This window comes from Cyprinodon variegatus, unplaced genomic scaffold (genome assembly GCF_000732505.1).
Source record: "Cyprinodon variegatus isolate N-32 unplaced genomic scaffold, C_variegatus-1.0 Scaffold61, whole genome shotgun sequence".
Classification (NCBI taxonomy): domain Eukaryota; kingdom Metazoa; phylum Chordata; class Actinopteri; order Cyprinodontiformes; family Cyprinodontidae; genus Cyprinodon; species Cyprinodon variegatus.
The window spans coordinates 862700-878572 of NW_015150514.1; the positions used below are offsets into that span (position 1 = coordinate 862700).

General features: G+C 38.0%; 1 protein-coding gene across 1 annotated transcript; it reads left to right on the plus strand.

Moving 5' to 3' along the window:
* Window positions 1-5447: 5447 nt before the first annotated feature.
* cdhr5 (cadherin related family member 5) lies at window positions 5448-15828 on the plus strand. Its single transcript, XM_015371584.1, has 14 exons — window positions 5448-5644; window positions 6806-6978; window positions 7427-7486; window positions 7579-7668; window positions 7755-7841; window positions 8615-8719; window positions 8792-8977; window positions 9467-9557; window positions 10543-10640; window positions 10733-10939; window positions 11229-11342; window positions 11424-11490; window positions 11616-11776; window positions 14838-15828. Exons 1-14 carry the CDS (start codon window positions 5554-5556, stop codon window positions 15417-15419), a joined length of 2112 nt encoding a protein of 703 aa, XP_015227070.1. The 5' UTR covers window positions 5448-5553; the 3' UTR covers window positions 15420-15828.
* Window positions 15829-15873: the final 45 nt, after the last annotated feature.

Consider the following 15873-nt stretch of genomic DNA (forward strand, 5'->3'; position numbering starts at 1 on the left):
GGTCAAGTCCGAGACGAGACCGAGACCATCAAAAAATGGTATCGAAACCGGTCTTGAGACCAAGACCGATCTCGAGAACTACAACACTGAAACACGGGCAAAAAAATGTTTACACTTTTATCACCAATCCCTTATAAAAGGTTATCTGCACTTTGTCACTTTTGATTTTATGAATATGGTTTAAAAATTGTCTGAAAATATTTCATGATGTCTGTGGACATGAATTAGGTGTGGATCCATCCTTTCGTGGATAGTTTTTGTTAATTCCTAATACTATTAAAGGTATAGTGGAAGATGTTAGCAAATTTTTTAAAAGACCCGCCTTCTCCACTTTTACAAAAAAAATACAGCTGCATAACCCTGTACCCGCTCCCGAGAGGGAACACCTATTAAACATGTTTGAGAGCATTAATTAAAAGTTGCTGTCTGCATCGCTCATACAAGCTTACTTTCCAAAAGATGATTTGCAATTTTTTTTCACTATGTCAGACTCACCACCGGTAAGTGAAAATGGGGATGAGGACGTAGGATGGCCTTACGTAAACATATCACCAGAATAATTGACAATTAGGAGGACCACTTATTTTGATGATCCACCTGGAAAAAGAACATCCTCCACTATACCTTTAAAATAAGAGAAAGTGTGTTTCTCCAGCTCCACTTAGGCCTGATTTGAAAATCTCAGAGAAAAGATGGTAAATACTAAAGTAAAGATAGAGTGATCTGTGGTCTAATTTTTTTCCTCTGGCTTGTTTATTTTTGGTTTTACAGGAATAAATTGGATAATTTGAATGAGTTGTAACTTCCTGAATCCAGGCCCTTACCCCAGTATTAAGAAGTGAGTCTGTTTCACTGCTACTGATGGATCATAGATGCTAATAAGTAGGTCTGTTATGGGATTATAGTTTTAAGCTAAACACCAGCAAGATTCGGTTACATCATCACCAGTGACCGGATTCTTGTATGGAAGGGGGTCAGAAAAAGTACCAAGAATTCTGCATAAACACGTCAGTATGGTGCAAAACAAAGAACAGTAAATCACTGTTGCTACATCAGCAGCTGCAGTGATTCACTTCCCTGTAAGCCTTTAATCTTTGGTAGGAAATGCTCATACGCTAAATGAAGTTCCTCTGCAGAGAGTTTCTTGGTAGACTTGGCTGTCATCGTGTATGAAAAGAATTGAGGTCAAACAGGAGAATTTAGACATTTTACACACTGCATAGATAGACAGATCAGAAGGAAATGAGCTTTTAAAATATATGAGAACCTTCATAAACTGTTGCTCATTGATCAAAAGAGAACAAGCAGAAGAAGTATATTTTAAAGAACAGATGGTTCTTTTCAGCTTCATGTCTTTGTTGTGCATTTTATATCTTCTCCCCTTATCTTTCTGTTTCCTTATTTTGAAGATTGTAGTTTTATGTGAATAGAACTCTGAAACTTAAAATGTTTCATATTCTAATACCTTAAAACCACAAACTTAAATACTTTAGCTATATTATGTTGCTGTCAAACAAAAAGAAGGGCAGAATTGGGAAGTGAAAGGAAAATGGTTGAAACATAGATGTTATTGTATTTTAAATTATAAAAAAAATCCTAAACTGACTTTAAGGTGACTTTGTTTATAAAGGGTTTTTTTGTTTTTGCAGGAAAAAAAAACTAAAAGCATCCAAACCAAAGACCAACAACAGAGTATGAAGCCAAACAAAGCTTACATAAAGCTCATTCTGAAATAGTTTGACCTGCGTGGAGGAACTCTGTGATGAGCTGGGAGATGCAAACATTTCCCCAAGCGATCTTAGAAATAGACAATCAGAGGGGCAGCCAGGAGGCCTTTGGTGACTCTGGGGAAATTGCAGACATCCATACTAGACAGAAGAATCTGCTGATAAAGACAGCAAGTAAATATGTGCTTTATGGAATATTAGCAAGAATATAGATAAAAAAAAACCAAAACATAATATGAAATCCTGTATACAATGGGTCAGAGGACCAGTACGGCCAAAGCAACCAGTGGGAAGCAGCTAAAATGAGACTAAAAGTAAACTTTTGGCGCTAAATAGAAACATTATGACTAAGAATCCTACATCTTCAACTATAACAGTTGTTGTTGGTGGCATCATGTTGTGGAAATGCATCTAAACCACCTCATCAAAGTCACCAGCACCTCAGTTCCAATAAGATGTAATTCTAGTTCAGGTGAGTTCATTCTAGATTGAATCTAAAGCAGTTCAGTTAATTAAGAACACTTTTGATCATGCAGTCCTTTATAGTAATAAGTAGTTATGAAATGTCTGTATTTCATTTCATGCAGGTACTCTGAAGGACCCACTGATGCCTAATCCATCACATTCAATGCTTGTTTGAGTTAGTGGGTGTTTCAACAATTGAGCATTTGTTATCATAATCATTTGGAAAATTTGGATTAAAATTTCATCTGAAATGAATACATTTGACTTAACTCAGATTAAATGTTTTTGGACGTGACCATCTGTGAGAAAATTCATATTCCAGCTGGACTGAAACCTTGTTTCCCCCCTGTGTGTTCACCAAAGTTATGTCATCAGCTTTTCTTGCTGCCAAAATCTAAACAAATGTAAATATTCTCAGTTATTGACAGACTCTTGACTCACCATCTGATGGTGATCAGAGGTCCTGTTTATGGCAGCCTCTCTTCCATCAGTGTGCAACAGGACAGCTGTGGCTACACCTCAGCTTACCACCACCAGTGTGTGATTGTGTGTTGGAATGACTGAGTGTGAAAAGCTTTGGAGCCCTCTGACTTGAAGAGGTGCTATTAAAATACAGGCAATTTATCATTACGTTATGTGTGAAGTTCTGGCGCTCCCTGCTGTTCTAATCCCAAAACAGCAACTATTGCTGTTTCCTAATTGTGTATTAATAAACCCAGAATAAATAGTTGCATGTTGTGTGTGGACACATAATGAATGAGTCTGATGTGACGTCATGACACCATGAGCCTGTTGTTCCCACACAGTGTGTGTGTATGTGTGTTGGGGAGGGGGGTCATATGGCACACAGTGCTGTCTTGTCCACATGTGAAGCCCCTATGTGGTCTTCTTTGTGCCCCATTCTGTCATTATTATTGCCAGGGATCAGACAGGAAGGGCAGAGAGGAAAGCAACTCCAACTGTTTATTTTGTGTTTGTGTAAAACAGGCCTTGTCAAACTCACTTCTATATTTGGATCACTATGACTTAATCAAGTCTTAAAAAGGTTTCAGTCATATAATAAAACTTGATTTTTTTCATTTCATTTAAAAAGAGCACACTGCACTGGAAGCAAAAGATCATATCAATTTATTGAGCAAATAGGGCCACGATCTACACTCAAAATGACATGTTTTTATACTGAGGGGTGACAGATGCAGGAGTTTGCTGTGCAACCAGAGGGTTGTCTTCAGTTAAAGCTCCAGCTTTCAGTGTTGTTGTGTCTTTGGGCAAGACATTGCCTATTGATGGTGGTCAGAGAGCCAGGTGGTGTCTGTGTATGGCAGCCTCACTTTTGTCAGTAAGCCCCTTGTAGCCTGCCACGACCGGTGTGTGTCTGAATGACTAAATTTAGTGTAAAGCGCTTTGGTCAAGTCTTCTGACTTGAAAGAGTCCTATACAAGTATACGACATTTATGACATGATATGCCTTTTTTGGCTCTTAAGGGCTGGATACGTTACTGTGGCTGGGAGGATTTTGCCTGCAGGACACTAAGAGAGAAAATTAACAAAAATTAACAAGTCGTTTATTTTATTTATCTAATTACTTTTTTCAACAAAAAATAAAATTTGTAAAACCCATCTTGATTTCGAGTTTATGTTGTTTGAAGATGTTGAATTTTAGAATTTTTTTTATCTAAGTATTTGAGCCATGAGCCGAAAGCATGAAAATTGCAGCCCAGTGTTTAGAATTAGAGCAGGGGTTTCGAAAATTACTGTAAGTATGGGTTTTCTATTCCACAATTTCAACCAAAATGTGCTCAGAGAAGCTAAAATGTACATAGAATTCTTTTTTTTAAAACATAATGGAAACAGAAAGGAAAATTCTACAAAGGGGGAAAGGATTTAGCAGCTTTTTAAAAGATCAAAAATATGCAAGGCAGAAGAATTTGAGACTAACTTTAAAAGTCGGCATCTTTTAAAAAAAAATCTTACTTATATAAAGGCAGCAAAGCAACACTCTTTAAGTTCGACATGTAGATTTTTTGGTTTTTGTTTACAGATGGACTTTCTGGAGTTTAATGCTGAGCGGGCATTTCATTAGAAACGATAGCTCAGCTCATATCCAGTGGAAGTAGGCAAACAATGAAGAGGAATATCACAAGCATAAGGAAAATGAAAAATTGTAAATCCAGAGAGAGAGAGTATGTTTAAGAAGATCATCAACCCTAGAACTAAACCCCATAAATCCCCACTAAAGAATTAAAACAAGATCTCAGTGGAGAAAGAAATATAGCATCTTCACCAAGTTCGTAGATCAACTGAGACCAGAACCAGCGTATCTAAATCCCTTTTAGTAGTCACTGCAACTTGAAAAGAATGATATAAACTTTATCTATTTACCATGTAATCATGACAGCCTGCAGCTAGCTACCACCATGATGTCACAGGGAACTTTAAATAAAGCTTTCATGGAATGTGCAATAAAACCAGGCAGACATGTGAAATATCTCAAATCTTGCTATAAAACAAAAAGAAAAAAGAAAAAGCAAAAAAAAAAAACATTTTGACAGGAACATGTTAAAACCTGGGGTTTTAAGATTAGAGACTTCAATATATCCAATCCTATATTAATATAATTTCTATATTTATTACACAGTGATCAATCTAAAAGAATATTCTTTATAATAAAACATCACTTTCAGTCTGTTTTTTTTAATTGACTGGTTAACTACATGTCAGTCCAATCGTATTATCAGCAACTGAGTCTATCTGAAGCCAGTTTGTCAATCTAATCAGCGCATTGATTTCTATAAAATTGGATGCACTGTTTGCCTTTCTGTGTTTGCAAATACTTAGCTGCAGGGAGGGCCTGAGAAAGTCACATGAGGTTCAGTGTCAACATTTTGCCACAACTGCAGAGCTTGGACAAAAAGAACAGCAAAGAATTATCAAGGAAATCTGAAAGTCTGCTGTGGTTGTAATTCAAATGTTTTCCTGTTATTACTGAATGTTAAAACAAAAGAGGGATCCAAATAGTTGTCTGTTAAACCCAGACAGTGCTTCAGCTGTCAGGAAAGTTTCCAGCCACTGACTTTCTGCTCCTGGACTCCTCCCAGAATGCTTCAGGGTCATCAGAACAGAATGACAAGACCAGGCTAAAGTAGATGCAAGTATTTTAGTGGGAGGCTGTGAGTCTGGTGCTGGCAGGCCCCTAATGCGATATGTGGCCCTAAGATGAAGTCACAAACATCGCAACTGTAGTCGACTCCCACTCTCCAGGGCAGCACAGACAGAGCATTATGTGGCCGAGTACCAGCTGGTACCACGGGCTCTTCATCCTCAGCTGGACTTCATTCGCTGCTGCCTCTGGAAACAGGACATGGAACTGAAATCCAAGAAACAACCTGTGGATGTTCTGCTCGGATGCATCGTTGCCTTCTGCTTTTCTACGCTTTGTTGGGCTCAGAGACGTGAGTACTGCTCAGATTAGTCTGATGCAGGATGGAGCGGTCCTCCTTGGCTTTTAACAGCTTAAAATTCAGTTTCAAGCAATAATCTCTGATGGGGAGTACCAAAGCAAGTTTTCCTTTTATTCCAATGTGTGATATTAGGGCTTTTATTCAGAAATCAGAATAAAAGAACCAGTAAAAGATGAAGAATAAGAAGAAAAAGATTGATGTGCAGGGTTTAGATCAGGGTAGCAGCTTCTATTGCTTCTTTTTCTGCATAGGGCCTACTTTCAAAATCTTCTCAGTTTCTCTTTAATCGCACCTTATGTCTGGGATTAAACCTTTTTTTCCCCCTTTTTTTTAAATAAAGTCTGGAAAAGACAAAAACATGAAACTTACTCCATGTTTTTAATGAGGTCAGTTTAACTCTTGGATGGCTCTATGGTTGTGATTTGCATCCTGATTCCAAGATGGCTGCATGCCAAGAGTAAACTAAATCAATTTTGATGACTTTGACAAAATCACATGGCTGTACATTATTTCTCTACTGACAGATATACAAGTTTAATCTGGTTGATTGATAACTGAATCCAAACTAAAACAAAAAATGCTGACTCAGTCTCAATCAAAGGAATGTCTTCCTTTGATTGAGACTGAGTCAGAAAAACAGAATCAGAAATACTTCAATAATCCCAGAGGGAAATTACTTTTGTTACACGCTCCAGTTACAGTTTTATATAAAATGCAGCTATTATGTCCTGAAGATCAACATCTGACCTAGAAAATGATGCACTACTCTTATTGTGACTCAAACTGTTGAAAACTATGTAGCTTTATACCGAAATAGGTTTATAACTCATGCAGTTTGTTGATGAAATTCATTTTAAACAGATAAACCAGAAAATACAAAGGACCATTTTTCTCTCTGTCTGACTTTAAGTCACACTAAACTTTTCAGTTTTGGGTCAGTTAGGATTAGTGCAAATACTTTAATCTCCTAAATGTCAGAATAATGAGAGAGGAATGTTTTTTTAGTCCATTTAAACTGTTTATATTTTCTGATACACAATCTTTTGACGGTTGGAACTTTGGCCCATTCCTCCTGACAGAGCAGGTCTAAGTGGGTTAAGTCTGTTTTGTATTTGTTGAACTGAATCCTGGTTCTGTTGCCCCCTCTCACAGTCTGCACAGTGCCTCCCGGCCCGGTGACAATCCCTGAAAACAACACGGTCGACGTCCAAGTGGTAAAAATCATTCCTGTCAGCGATGTGACTCTGAGCATTTCATCGAACCCAGAGGATTTGTTTTACATTAAAGGGAATCTATTGATGGTGAAGAAAGGCCTGGATTATGAGGTAATTTTGGGAAATAATTGGTGATAACAAAAAAAAAATGGACATCCACGTATGAGACAAACAGTCTGTAATACCGTAGTTTATATAACTCTAACCAAAGTTAGCTATGTGTTAATCTTAGCTTAAGCTGTGCCAGTGGATGTACCATGATGTCTGTTTATGATTAAATATGTAAAATATGGGGCAATTTATAAAAAGTGGATCAATTATTTAGAAAGTTATCAAATGTCAACATTTGTTCATACTATTAAGTTTTTGGCCTTTTTCGAGCCTGAATGATTTTCAGGTGAGACTTCACTGGCCAACAAAACAAAACTGTACTGAAAATAAGCATCAAAAATTGAAAGGAAGTTTTTAGAAGGTCTACAAAAACATCATAGCAAACCCCTGCATAGTTTTGCTCATGTAAAATTATCTGAATATGTAACAAAGATTTTCTCTTCCCCAGACACTTTCCAGTAAAACTCTGGTGGTTTGGGTAACATGCAGCAAGTCTGGCTCAACATCTGTGAGTTAAGCCAGAAACAAAAAGTTTTCTTATTAAATAAAGTGCTTTAATCTTCAAGCTAACATCACCTTTACTATCCCTCGCTCCTCCAGGTGAAAGAATCTGTTGAGGTTCTGGTAGAAGATGTGAATGATAATCCTCCAAACTTTGCGCAAAACCACTACGTGTTGGACGTGAATGAGGTAGACAGAGATTTTTTTTTCTAAGCATTTTGCTAAAATCCTGTTCATGCTTCTAATTTAACCTTTTTTGTTTCTGCATCCTGCAGCTCACTCCTGTGAACTCCAGCGTGGGACTGATAGAAGCAACGGATGTTGATTCAGAGCCTCTATATTATAGATTAGAGTCTGCAACTGTAAGACTTCTCTCAGCCTAGATACCTTCATTTAGCATAAACAGGATATTTGTTTCCTAATGTCTAATCAGTCTTTTTTTGATCAGATATTTTTTACAGCACGGGTTAAATTATTAGGATATTGCACAAATAATTTTTTTGGTAAAGATGGTAGTTTTATGAAAAAACAAAACAAAAAATTTCACTCTACTCATATCTCTGGATGTGAAAGTGTCCATAATGAACCCTAACATTCAAACCTCCAACTATTTAAGGCGCTTTTGATAAACCCCAAACCCCGTCAGGTCCCTCCTGAAATTCCCAAAGACAGCAGAATCCAGTCTGCAGAAAGCTGCAAAAACATCAGAAAGATCCTATTACGGTAAATTAAAATATCAGTTTGATCTGATGAAAACCCATTGCCATGATTCCATATCACATAACTGAAGCAAAAAAAACAACAATTCTGTTTATCAGAAGCATAGTGGTAGCCTGGGTGCCATTCCGAACTTAGGCCCGCCGTAGCAGCAGCCTTAGTGTTCGCTATTTTCATTTGGAAGTGGGCATCAAAGGAGATGAATAATCATGCGGTAAATGGAGGCACAAAAATGTCACTTAATGCTAGAAGCTTTGAGATTCAACAAAAGGTTAAGCTTTTAGGGCCACAGCACCTCCCAGTAGGTCATGTGAAAGTGTGATAAAGTTTTAAAATGGTTTCTTTTCATATCAGACTCGTCAGTTCATCTAATTATAGATATTTTACTGAAACTTCTTTTTTATGTTTTCTAACCCAGGAGAAATATTTCCGTCTGGAGAACATCAACACACCAAAGATCCTGGTTAGAAGCATCTTGGACTACGATGTAGTGCAGAAGATCTCTCTGGTGCTGCATGTGCAGGTGCAAAACAAGGTTTTAAACACCACTCATTGCTCCTTTTCTTTTTCCCTGACATATAACTTCCATCACCAGGACACGTTCAATGGTTCGGCCTCCAACGAGCCGTTTTTTACCTCTGTGGCCATGATCACGGTGCAGGTGAAGGACGTAGACAACAGGCCCCCATGGTTCCAGCCTTGTCTCAGGACAAATTTGGGAATCGCCAAACTTTGTGTGAGCGGCGGATACAGAGGGAAAGTCAATCTCACTGAGAAGGAGGCAAGTTTCACAGCAAATGTCTACACCAGAAGTGGGTCTGTGTGTTACTGGGTCAGAACGATAACACTGAACTAAAAATGTGGGAAATATCTATCATGATGCAACTGCTGTTATTTGAATCTGCAGGTATGATGCGTTCAAGAGAGTCTGACAATCTGATGTTAACTATCGAATTACCCAAACTTTACTGGTGGGGAAACAGGCTGATGTAACCCAGTTTTTTCTAAATGTTTTATAACTGATTACTGTTTGTTCACAAACAAAAGGGTTTTTGTTTGTGATCACATCCCCATCCAGCTATTAATACACACATTAAACATTTTATAACAGCCTGTAAGCCAACAGCAAAAAAACAGTTTGTTTATTCTAAGGAGTTAAAAAATTTAGATGGTTATGCTTTACAGGAAACCTAATGGTTTGTTCAGGAGAATCTAATGGTGGTTTAGTTTATCTGACAGTAAAGTAAACTGGAATGATTCTGACCCACAGGAAGGCCCATTAGTGCTGGAGCCTGGACCAGTTTTCGCTAGAGATGGAGACAGGAACCGCAGTGAGCCAATCAGCTACAGAATCTTACGAGGTTGGATGCAAGAGGCTAATTGTTTTCAATATTTATTTTGTTTTGCTATATTTTGAATCATATTTTTTCTTTGCATCATATTACATCATATTTAGGTCTCCATATACCAGTAAAAAATTCTAACATTTATTCCTGATCAAATTTACTTCAGATTTATAAGGATTTTTATAAGAAGAATAGTTTTACATAAAATAAATAAAATCATATCGTTATCATTTACTTTATGCATAATGTATGTAAACATACACACTAGAAACATATGGTAGCTGCGCTTCTAAAGTAAAAAAATGTATTTAAGCTGTTTTGGAGGTGTTTAGAAAAATGTTTTTCTATCCCTTAATAAAATATATTTGATAGCTTTGAAATATGAGCTGCACAAATTGCTCAATGGGGTTACATTTTACTTCTTATGCATGTACTCTATTAAAGCTAATCAAAGATTAATTCAGATTTCTCACCTTAACTCTTAAAGTTTAAAGTTTAAAGGAAAAATGTACCGAATGAGTGCAGATACAGAAGGATTTTTTTTTTTTGCTTTCTTGCCTTGATCAGCTTCTCACCAAATTCAGTAAACATATCTAATCACTAAATCCATAAAAATACATTAAATACCTGGCTATGCAAAATTAGCCTTCTCTATCTATAGTTGAAGAAGGAAAATAGCATATATAATGTGGCCAAAGTTATTGGTTTATTGTGTAAAGTATAATAAACTAACTTTAATTAAGACCAACAAAATCAACCCTTGGTTTAAAGTTTCCCTTTAGCCCATTTATTCTTTTTTTCGCCAAAGTCTAGAACTCAGGGTCTATTTATTCATTTATTTTTTTCTATAAATACACATGTAAGACATATATTCTTAGCTCTATGACATTGTAGAAACAGGCAGAGGTTTCAATAGCTTACTGTCTTATTTAGGAATTAATTGATGTGTAAATCAAAACTTCGTATTTTCTTTATTCACATTATTTTCTCTGATCTTCAGGAAATGAAGGCAATATATTTCAAATTGATGAAGACACAGGAAACATTACAATGGTGAAAGTTGCAGATATCGTTGGACCGATCATTCTGACAGTTCTGGTAACGTAGAAAAAAAAATGTGTTCCAATAATTATTTTAACTTATCAAACAACAGAAAGCTCTGGTTTTGAACATGGCCTTTATCCCTGCAGGCGTCACAGGTGACCAACAGGGATCAGTTTGCAGTGACACAGGTGACCATTGATGTGATGAAGAAGAGCAGGAACCCGCCCCGCTTTGAGAAAGAGCGATATGAAGGATTTATCTACAGCAACTCCGTCCCAGAAAGTATGATACTCCGAGATCGGAGCAGCAACAGGCCCTTCAGGGTCCGAGCACGAGACGAAGATTTTGCAAGTGTGAGTGACTCTCATGATTACTTCTTACACTGGAAAAACAATCTAGAAATAAGTGAAATTTCCTTAAATGAAGTGTATTTATCCTTAATTATTTTACTTTATTTATTAAAAAAAAACACTATGTGAAAACACTAACATTTTGTGAAAGCCTAAATAATTCAATAAGTTTTTGACCAAATGTCAGCAAAGAAGACATGACTTGTCTTCTACTTAATCTGGATCAGTAAATTTTTTGCTAAATATCTTCTGCAAAAGGAACCCCTTTAGTTGGTGAATTTATTTGTTTCAGGGCGTGAACCCAGATGTGAAGTATGAGGTTCAGTACAGCAGCTACGTCAATGTAACCCCTGATGGCTTTGTGATCCTGAAGAGAGTCGTAAAGACCGAATCCTTCGCCCTTCAGGTGACTGATGAAGCTGCTTGTAATTACCAAAAGTTTTTTTGCTTAATTTTTGACACTTTGTGCATTTTTTACTGGCTTCAGCTCCGAGCTGTGGATTCAACCACAGGAGAGTTTGGGTCTGCAGCACTTTCTGTTCAGGTCATACCTGGTAAGACTTTCACTCCAAACATTCCCATTTGATGTAATTCTTACTGAAATATACTAAAAATGATTTAGCAGCCCTAATTCTGTCTGTAGGGTGATTTTGAATCATGTACCTGTTCTCTACTGCAGCTGTGGCCATCCCCTCACCTTCAAGCATCGGCTATCGGCCAGGTGACATGGCGCTGCTCGGCCTCATCATGGCAGCGCTCCTGGTTCTCTCCCTCATCGTGATTGGCTTCTTGGTTTCCCGCTTGGGGAAGGAAAACACAAGCCTCAGGAAAATTTGTGAGGTTAGCTTTTTTGGTAAAGGGAACTTTACAAAAGACACAACACTGTGCAAAAACGTTAAGTCCCCCCTATTCTCTCCATAGTGAGTTCTCAACCTGGAAGCAAAATATAAAGTTCTTTAGAAAATTGGCACAGTATTGCACATCAGGAAATATAGATATTTTTGTTCAAAAACAAACAATGTGGGTTTTTTTCTTCATGTTTGTAGACTTAATTCTAAGTATTTTTTTTTTTCATATAATCAAAAGTAAAATGAAGAAGCTGGTAGGTGAGCTACAATCTGCAGCTGCTGTGCAGGTTTTATGTAAATGGATAATCGCAGCCATGGATAATTATGGGATATTAATAATCAAAACAATCTGTTCATTTTAGCTGTAGCTTTTTGACAATGTTCAAATTAATATATCTCCAAGTGAAAGGTGTATAAATGACTTTGGATCCTGAAGGAAAGACAAACTGACTTTCAACATTTTTACTGCTAAGCTAACTGCAGCAGTAAAGGTACACACCTGGCTGAAAATATCAAAATAAATGCACTTCCTGTTTTTTACTGGAAAGAAGATATTTATCAAATATGCATGTAATTAATGTCTGAGAACAAACAGTATGGGTTTGGATTCTTAGCCTACAGTGATACAGTGTTAGATGCACCCTAGAGTTTGGTGATTTCATTCACTTTAACAAAAATACCTCTGGACATTTGGGTCCTTTAATGCATGAAAAACCCTAAAATAAATTCAGCTTTTTATTGAAGCAGCAGCATTTCATGACATCAGAGTAAGGCAAATGTGTGCTGATCAGTTAAGGTCAGACAATGGCTGCAAGAGAACAGCTCCCTGCATGAACTGGCCAATACCTACACTCATAGTAATGGGAGGGGGGGGGGGGGGGGGGACAAGCTTTGAAATGACAGAGACGGTGATAAACAGGTCTGAATGGGAACCAATGTTTACCAGGCTACCACACACTGANTTGAAATGACAGAGACGGTGATAAACAGGTCTGAATGGGAACCAATGTTTACCAGGCTACCACACACTGAAAAAAAACTGAAATCTAAAAATTAGTGCATTTGTTCTTTAATTGAGGAGATAAAAGAGACATGTTGCCAATGGAACAAGACAATTTACATTTAAAATAAGAAAACACAGTTGCATTGTCTCATTTCAAGTGCATATTATCAAATTTTCTTATATAAAGAGTAAGACTAATTCCATTGGCAAATCATCTTATTTACCTACTCAAATTAAGGGTAAATCATGGGCGTAGGTTTGCATAGGGACCATAGGGACATGTCCCTACCAAAATTTTGAACCGACCTAATTGTCCCTACCAATAATTGGATGTGAGCAGCATGTTTATAATTTACAGCAGTAGTTATTGCAGCAGTGGCTTCTTTTCCTCTCACAGCTCCTCTGCCTGGTCTCTCCTGTCCCTTTCATGTAGCAGCGCATGGAACTGTGCTGCGCTGTTTAACTCAACTCTCATTGGTTGTTCTGCCTTAGGTTCCGCCTTCTCTCTCTCTGATTGGCTGTTTTCTAGTCCGCGTGTGCTTGGAGCACAACATTGAAAATTTATTCACACTAGAATGCAGCGGTTACTACAATTAATATTAGGCTACAAAACTAGTCCCAATAAAAAAAAAGAATATCATGTACACTAAAAAACGAAAACCTTTTTTTCTTTTTATAAAACGAAATATTCTGAGTCAGCCAGGAGTTCTGAAGACTGCTGGAAAAATGGGCAAATAAAGGCTGTAAGCCATCAACATTTCTGATTCTTAGCCACAGCCAACTAAAAAAGAAAATGTGAGGATTTCCTTTTTACCGATATTAAGTTGATATTACTGTTTTCATTTTTTTGTTTTTATTTTTACAATTTTGATATAATAACTGATCTAAGTGGGTTGCTCTGTGGGGAAAGGCACATTTTACATTTATATTACTGTATGTTTTAAAGTCTCTATACTCCAGTTAATGATGAATCACGTACTAAATTAGTTGACGATTATTGAAATAATCAATTAATATGATTCATTTTTTTCAGCCCCAGATGAAATACATGAAATTGGCTACACAGAGTAACTACAGCCCAGATGTTCAACTTTTATAGTGAAGTTAATATTTTAATGAAGGTATTATTTTGCTTGATACAGAGAGAGAATAGTAGGTAAAAATATAAGAGTGGGGTTTAACTCTGCACAATTCTATATCTTCAAAAGAAAATACTTTATTTACCTTCTCTCTTAGTCGTTCAAATGAAACCGTTTTCAAAGTGGAAAACAGTCCTAATTCCACATTCATCAGAGCCGGTGATACTTCAAACATTGATAAACAGCATCTAATGAGTGTAGAGCTTATAACATTTTTATTAATGGAGCAAAATGTTGCTTTTCTCTTTTAACAATGAATTCCTCTTATCAGTACGGATGCTCACATCGAGCATAAAAAAGGGCATGCATATTGCATAGCACCAATGACACCCGACCAATAGTGTCCCTACCAAAGTTCAAATCAAACCTACGCCCTTGGGGTAAATACACTTAATTTAAGACATTTTTACTCATCTTTAGATTGTTTTTGCAGTGCAGGTACTGAGGAAGATGGTGAGGAGATAAAAAAATAGACATTCAAAGGTCAGTTTTTAGAAATGCAGCAAAGAGTGGTGGTTAAAGTGTCATCACACCTATTAGGTGCTATGTACACATTAAATTGTTTTTATGAAGAATTTCAGTCAAAGCCTTTTCTATTGTACAACCACAAACATAAATAGGTAGAGCCTCTACTTGAGCTTTTTTAATTAGGAAAAAAAAGGGTCATCAGGAGGACAATGATGTTTAGGAGTATATTCAGATCAACCCAGAAACAGATTGAAAGTCCTTAGCACAAAGGCTCTAGAAAATTTAGTTGTAAAAAACAATGACTTCCAATAAGGAAAGTAATTTTCCTGCCACTGAAGGAATGTTCTCTGTGACGTTTTTCCTTCTGCAGTTTTCAGTGGAAAAAAATACTGCTGTAGAAAGGTGGGTTTTATTTCTAAATCATTTTGCCTCTCCTCCTTCAGTGCCTGGGGCCCTGTCTGCGGTCCGACCAGCCTCGGAGCGGCCACAGAGACTCCCTACAGTTCACCAACGATGGCTTCCAGAATGAGAGCGACCCAAGTCGAGGAGGAGGCGGAAAGCGGTGGAACAACATCATCCCCCGGCGCAGCACCTTCCCCCAGCCCAGGAGCCGCATCCTCCCCCTGGAGAGACGGAGCCGCCTCTGCTCCACCTGTGGCATCTACACCAACCACGTCACCAAGGGGAGCCCCTCAGCCAGGAGGAGCTGGGGGGACAGAGACGAGTACAGCATGAGGTCCATCATGTCCAAGCAGCGCAGGAAGGAGGGCCAGAAGACAGTGTGGTTCAAGGAGAGCGAGGACTCCTCGGACATTGAAGTCGAGATTATCCCAGACACTGTTGGTAGAGTGGAGGAGGAGACCGAGGAGGAACTGGAGGTGGAGATGGAGGGGGTAGTCAGAGACCCTGCTGCCCCTCTGAGAGAACCAGAAGATGAGCAGGAGAACCAGAGCAATGAGCAGAACAAAGAGGCAGAACCTGGAGATATGAGCTGTGAGAAGACTGGGCAGGAGGAGGAGCGCTGACAGCTGAGGTCAGACCGAGCTGAACGTTGCTGGTTTTATGACTGCAGAACAAATACTCATTCAGGAGAGGATTCAGAATCTGGGACAGCATTCCCAGGATCCAAATGGGAATCAGTAGATGAGAAAAGTCTTCATATTGTGCTGGTCCTGAAGCAGAGTAACCGATCAGGGCCGCAAACGCTCTGCCCTTTGATGAGACCACTTCATTTCAGAGTTCTGGGTAACACAGCTTCATTCACTAAAATAACTTTACACCCTTACAGGTGTGAGGCTGTTTTCAAAGCTGCACTTTAATGTTGAGAGCAGGGGCGGATCTAGAAAAATATTTATGGGGTGGCAAGAGGGGGGCAGGACTTTTTTAGGGGTGGCAACATATGGCATTTGTTTACACTGAATTTAATCACAGTTATCACAGTTTGGTGAGAATAGTATGTACAGTACTTGTGTTTAATGT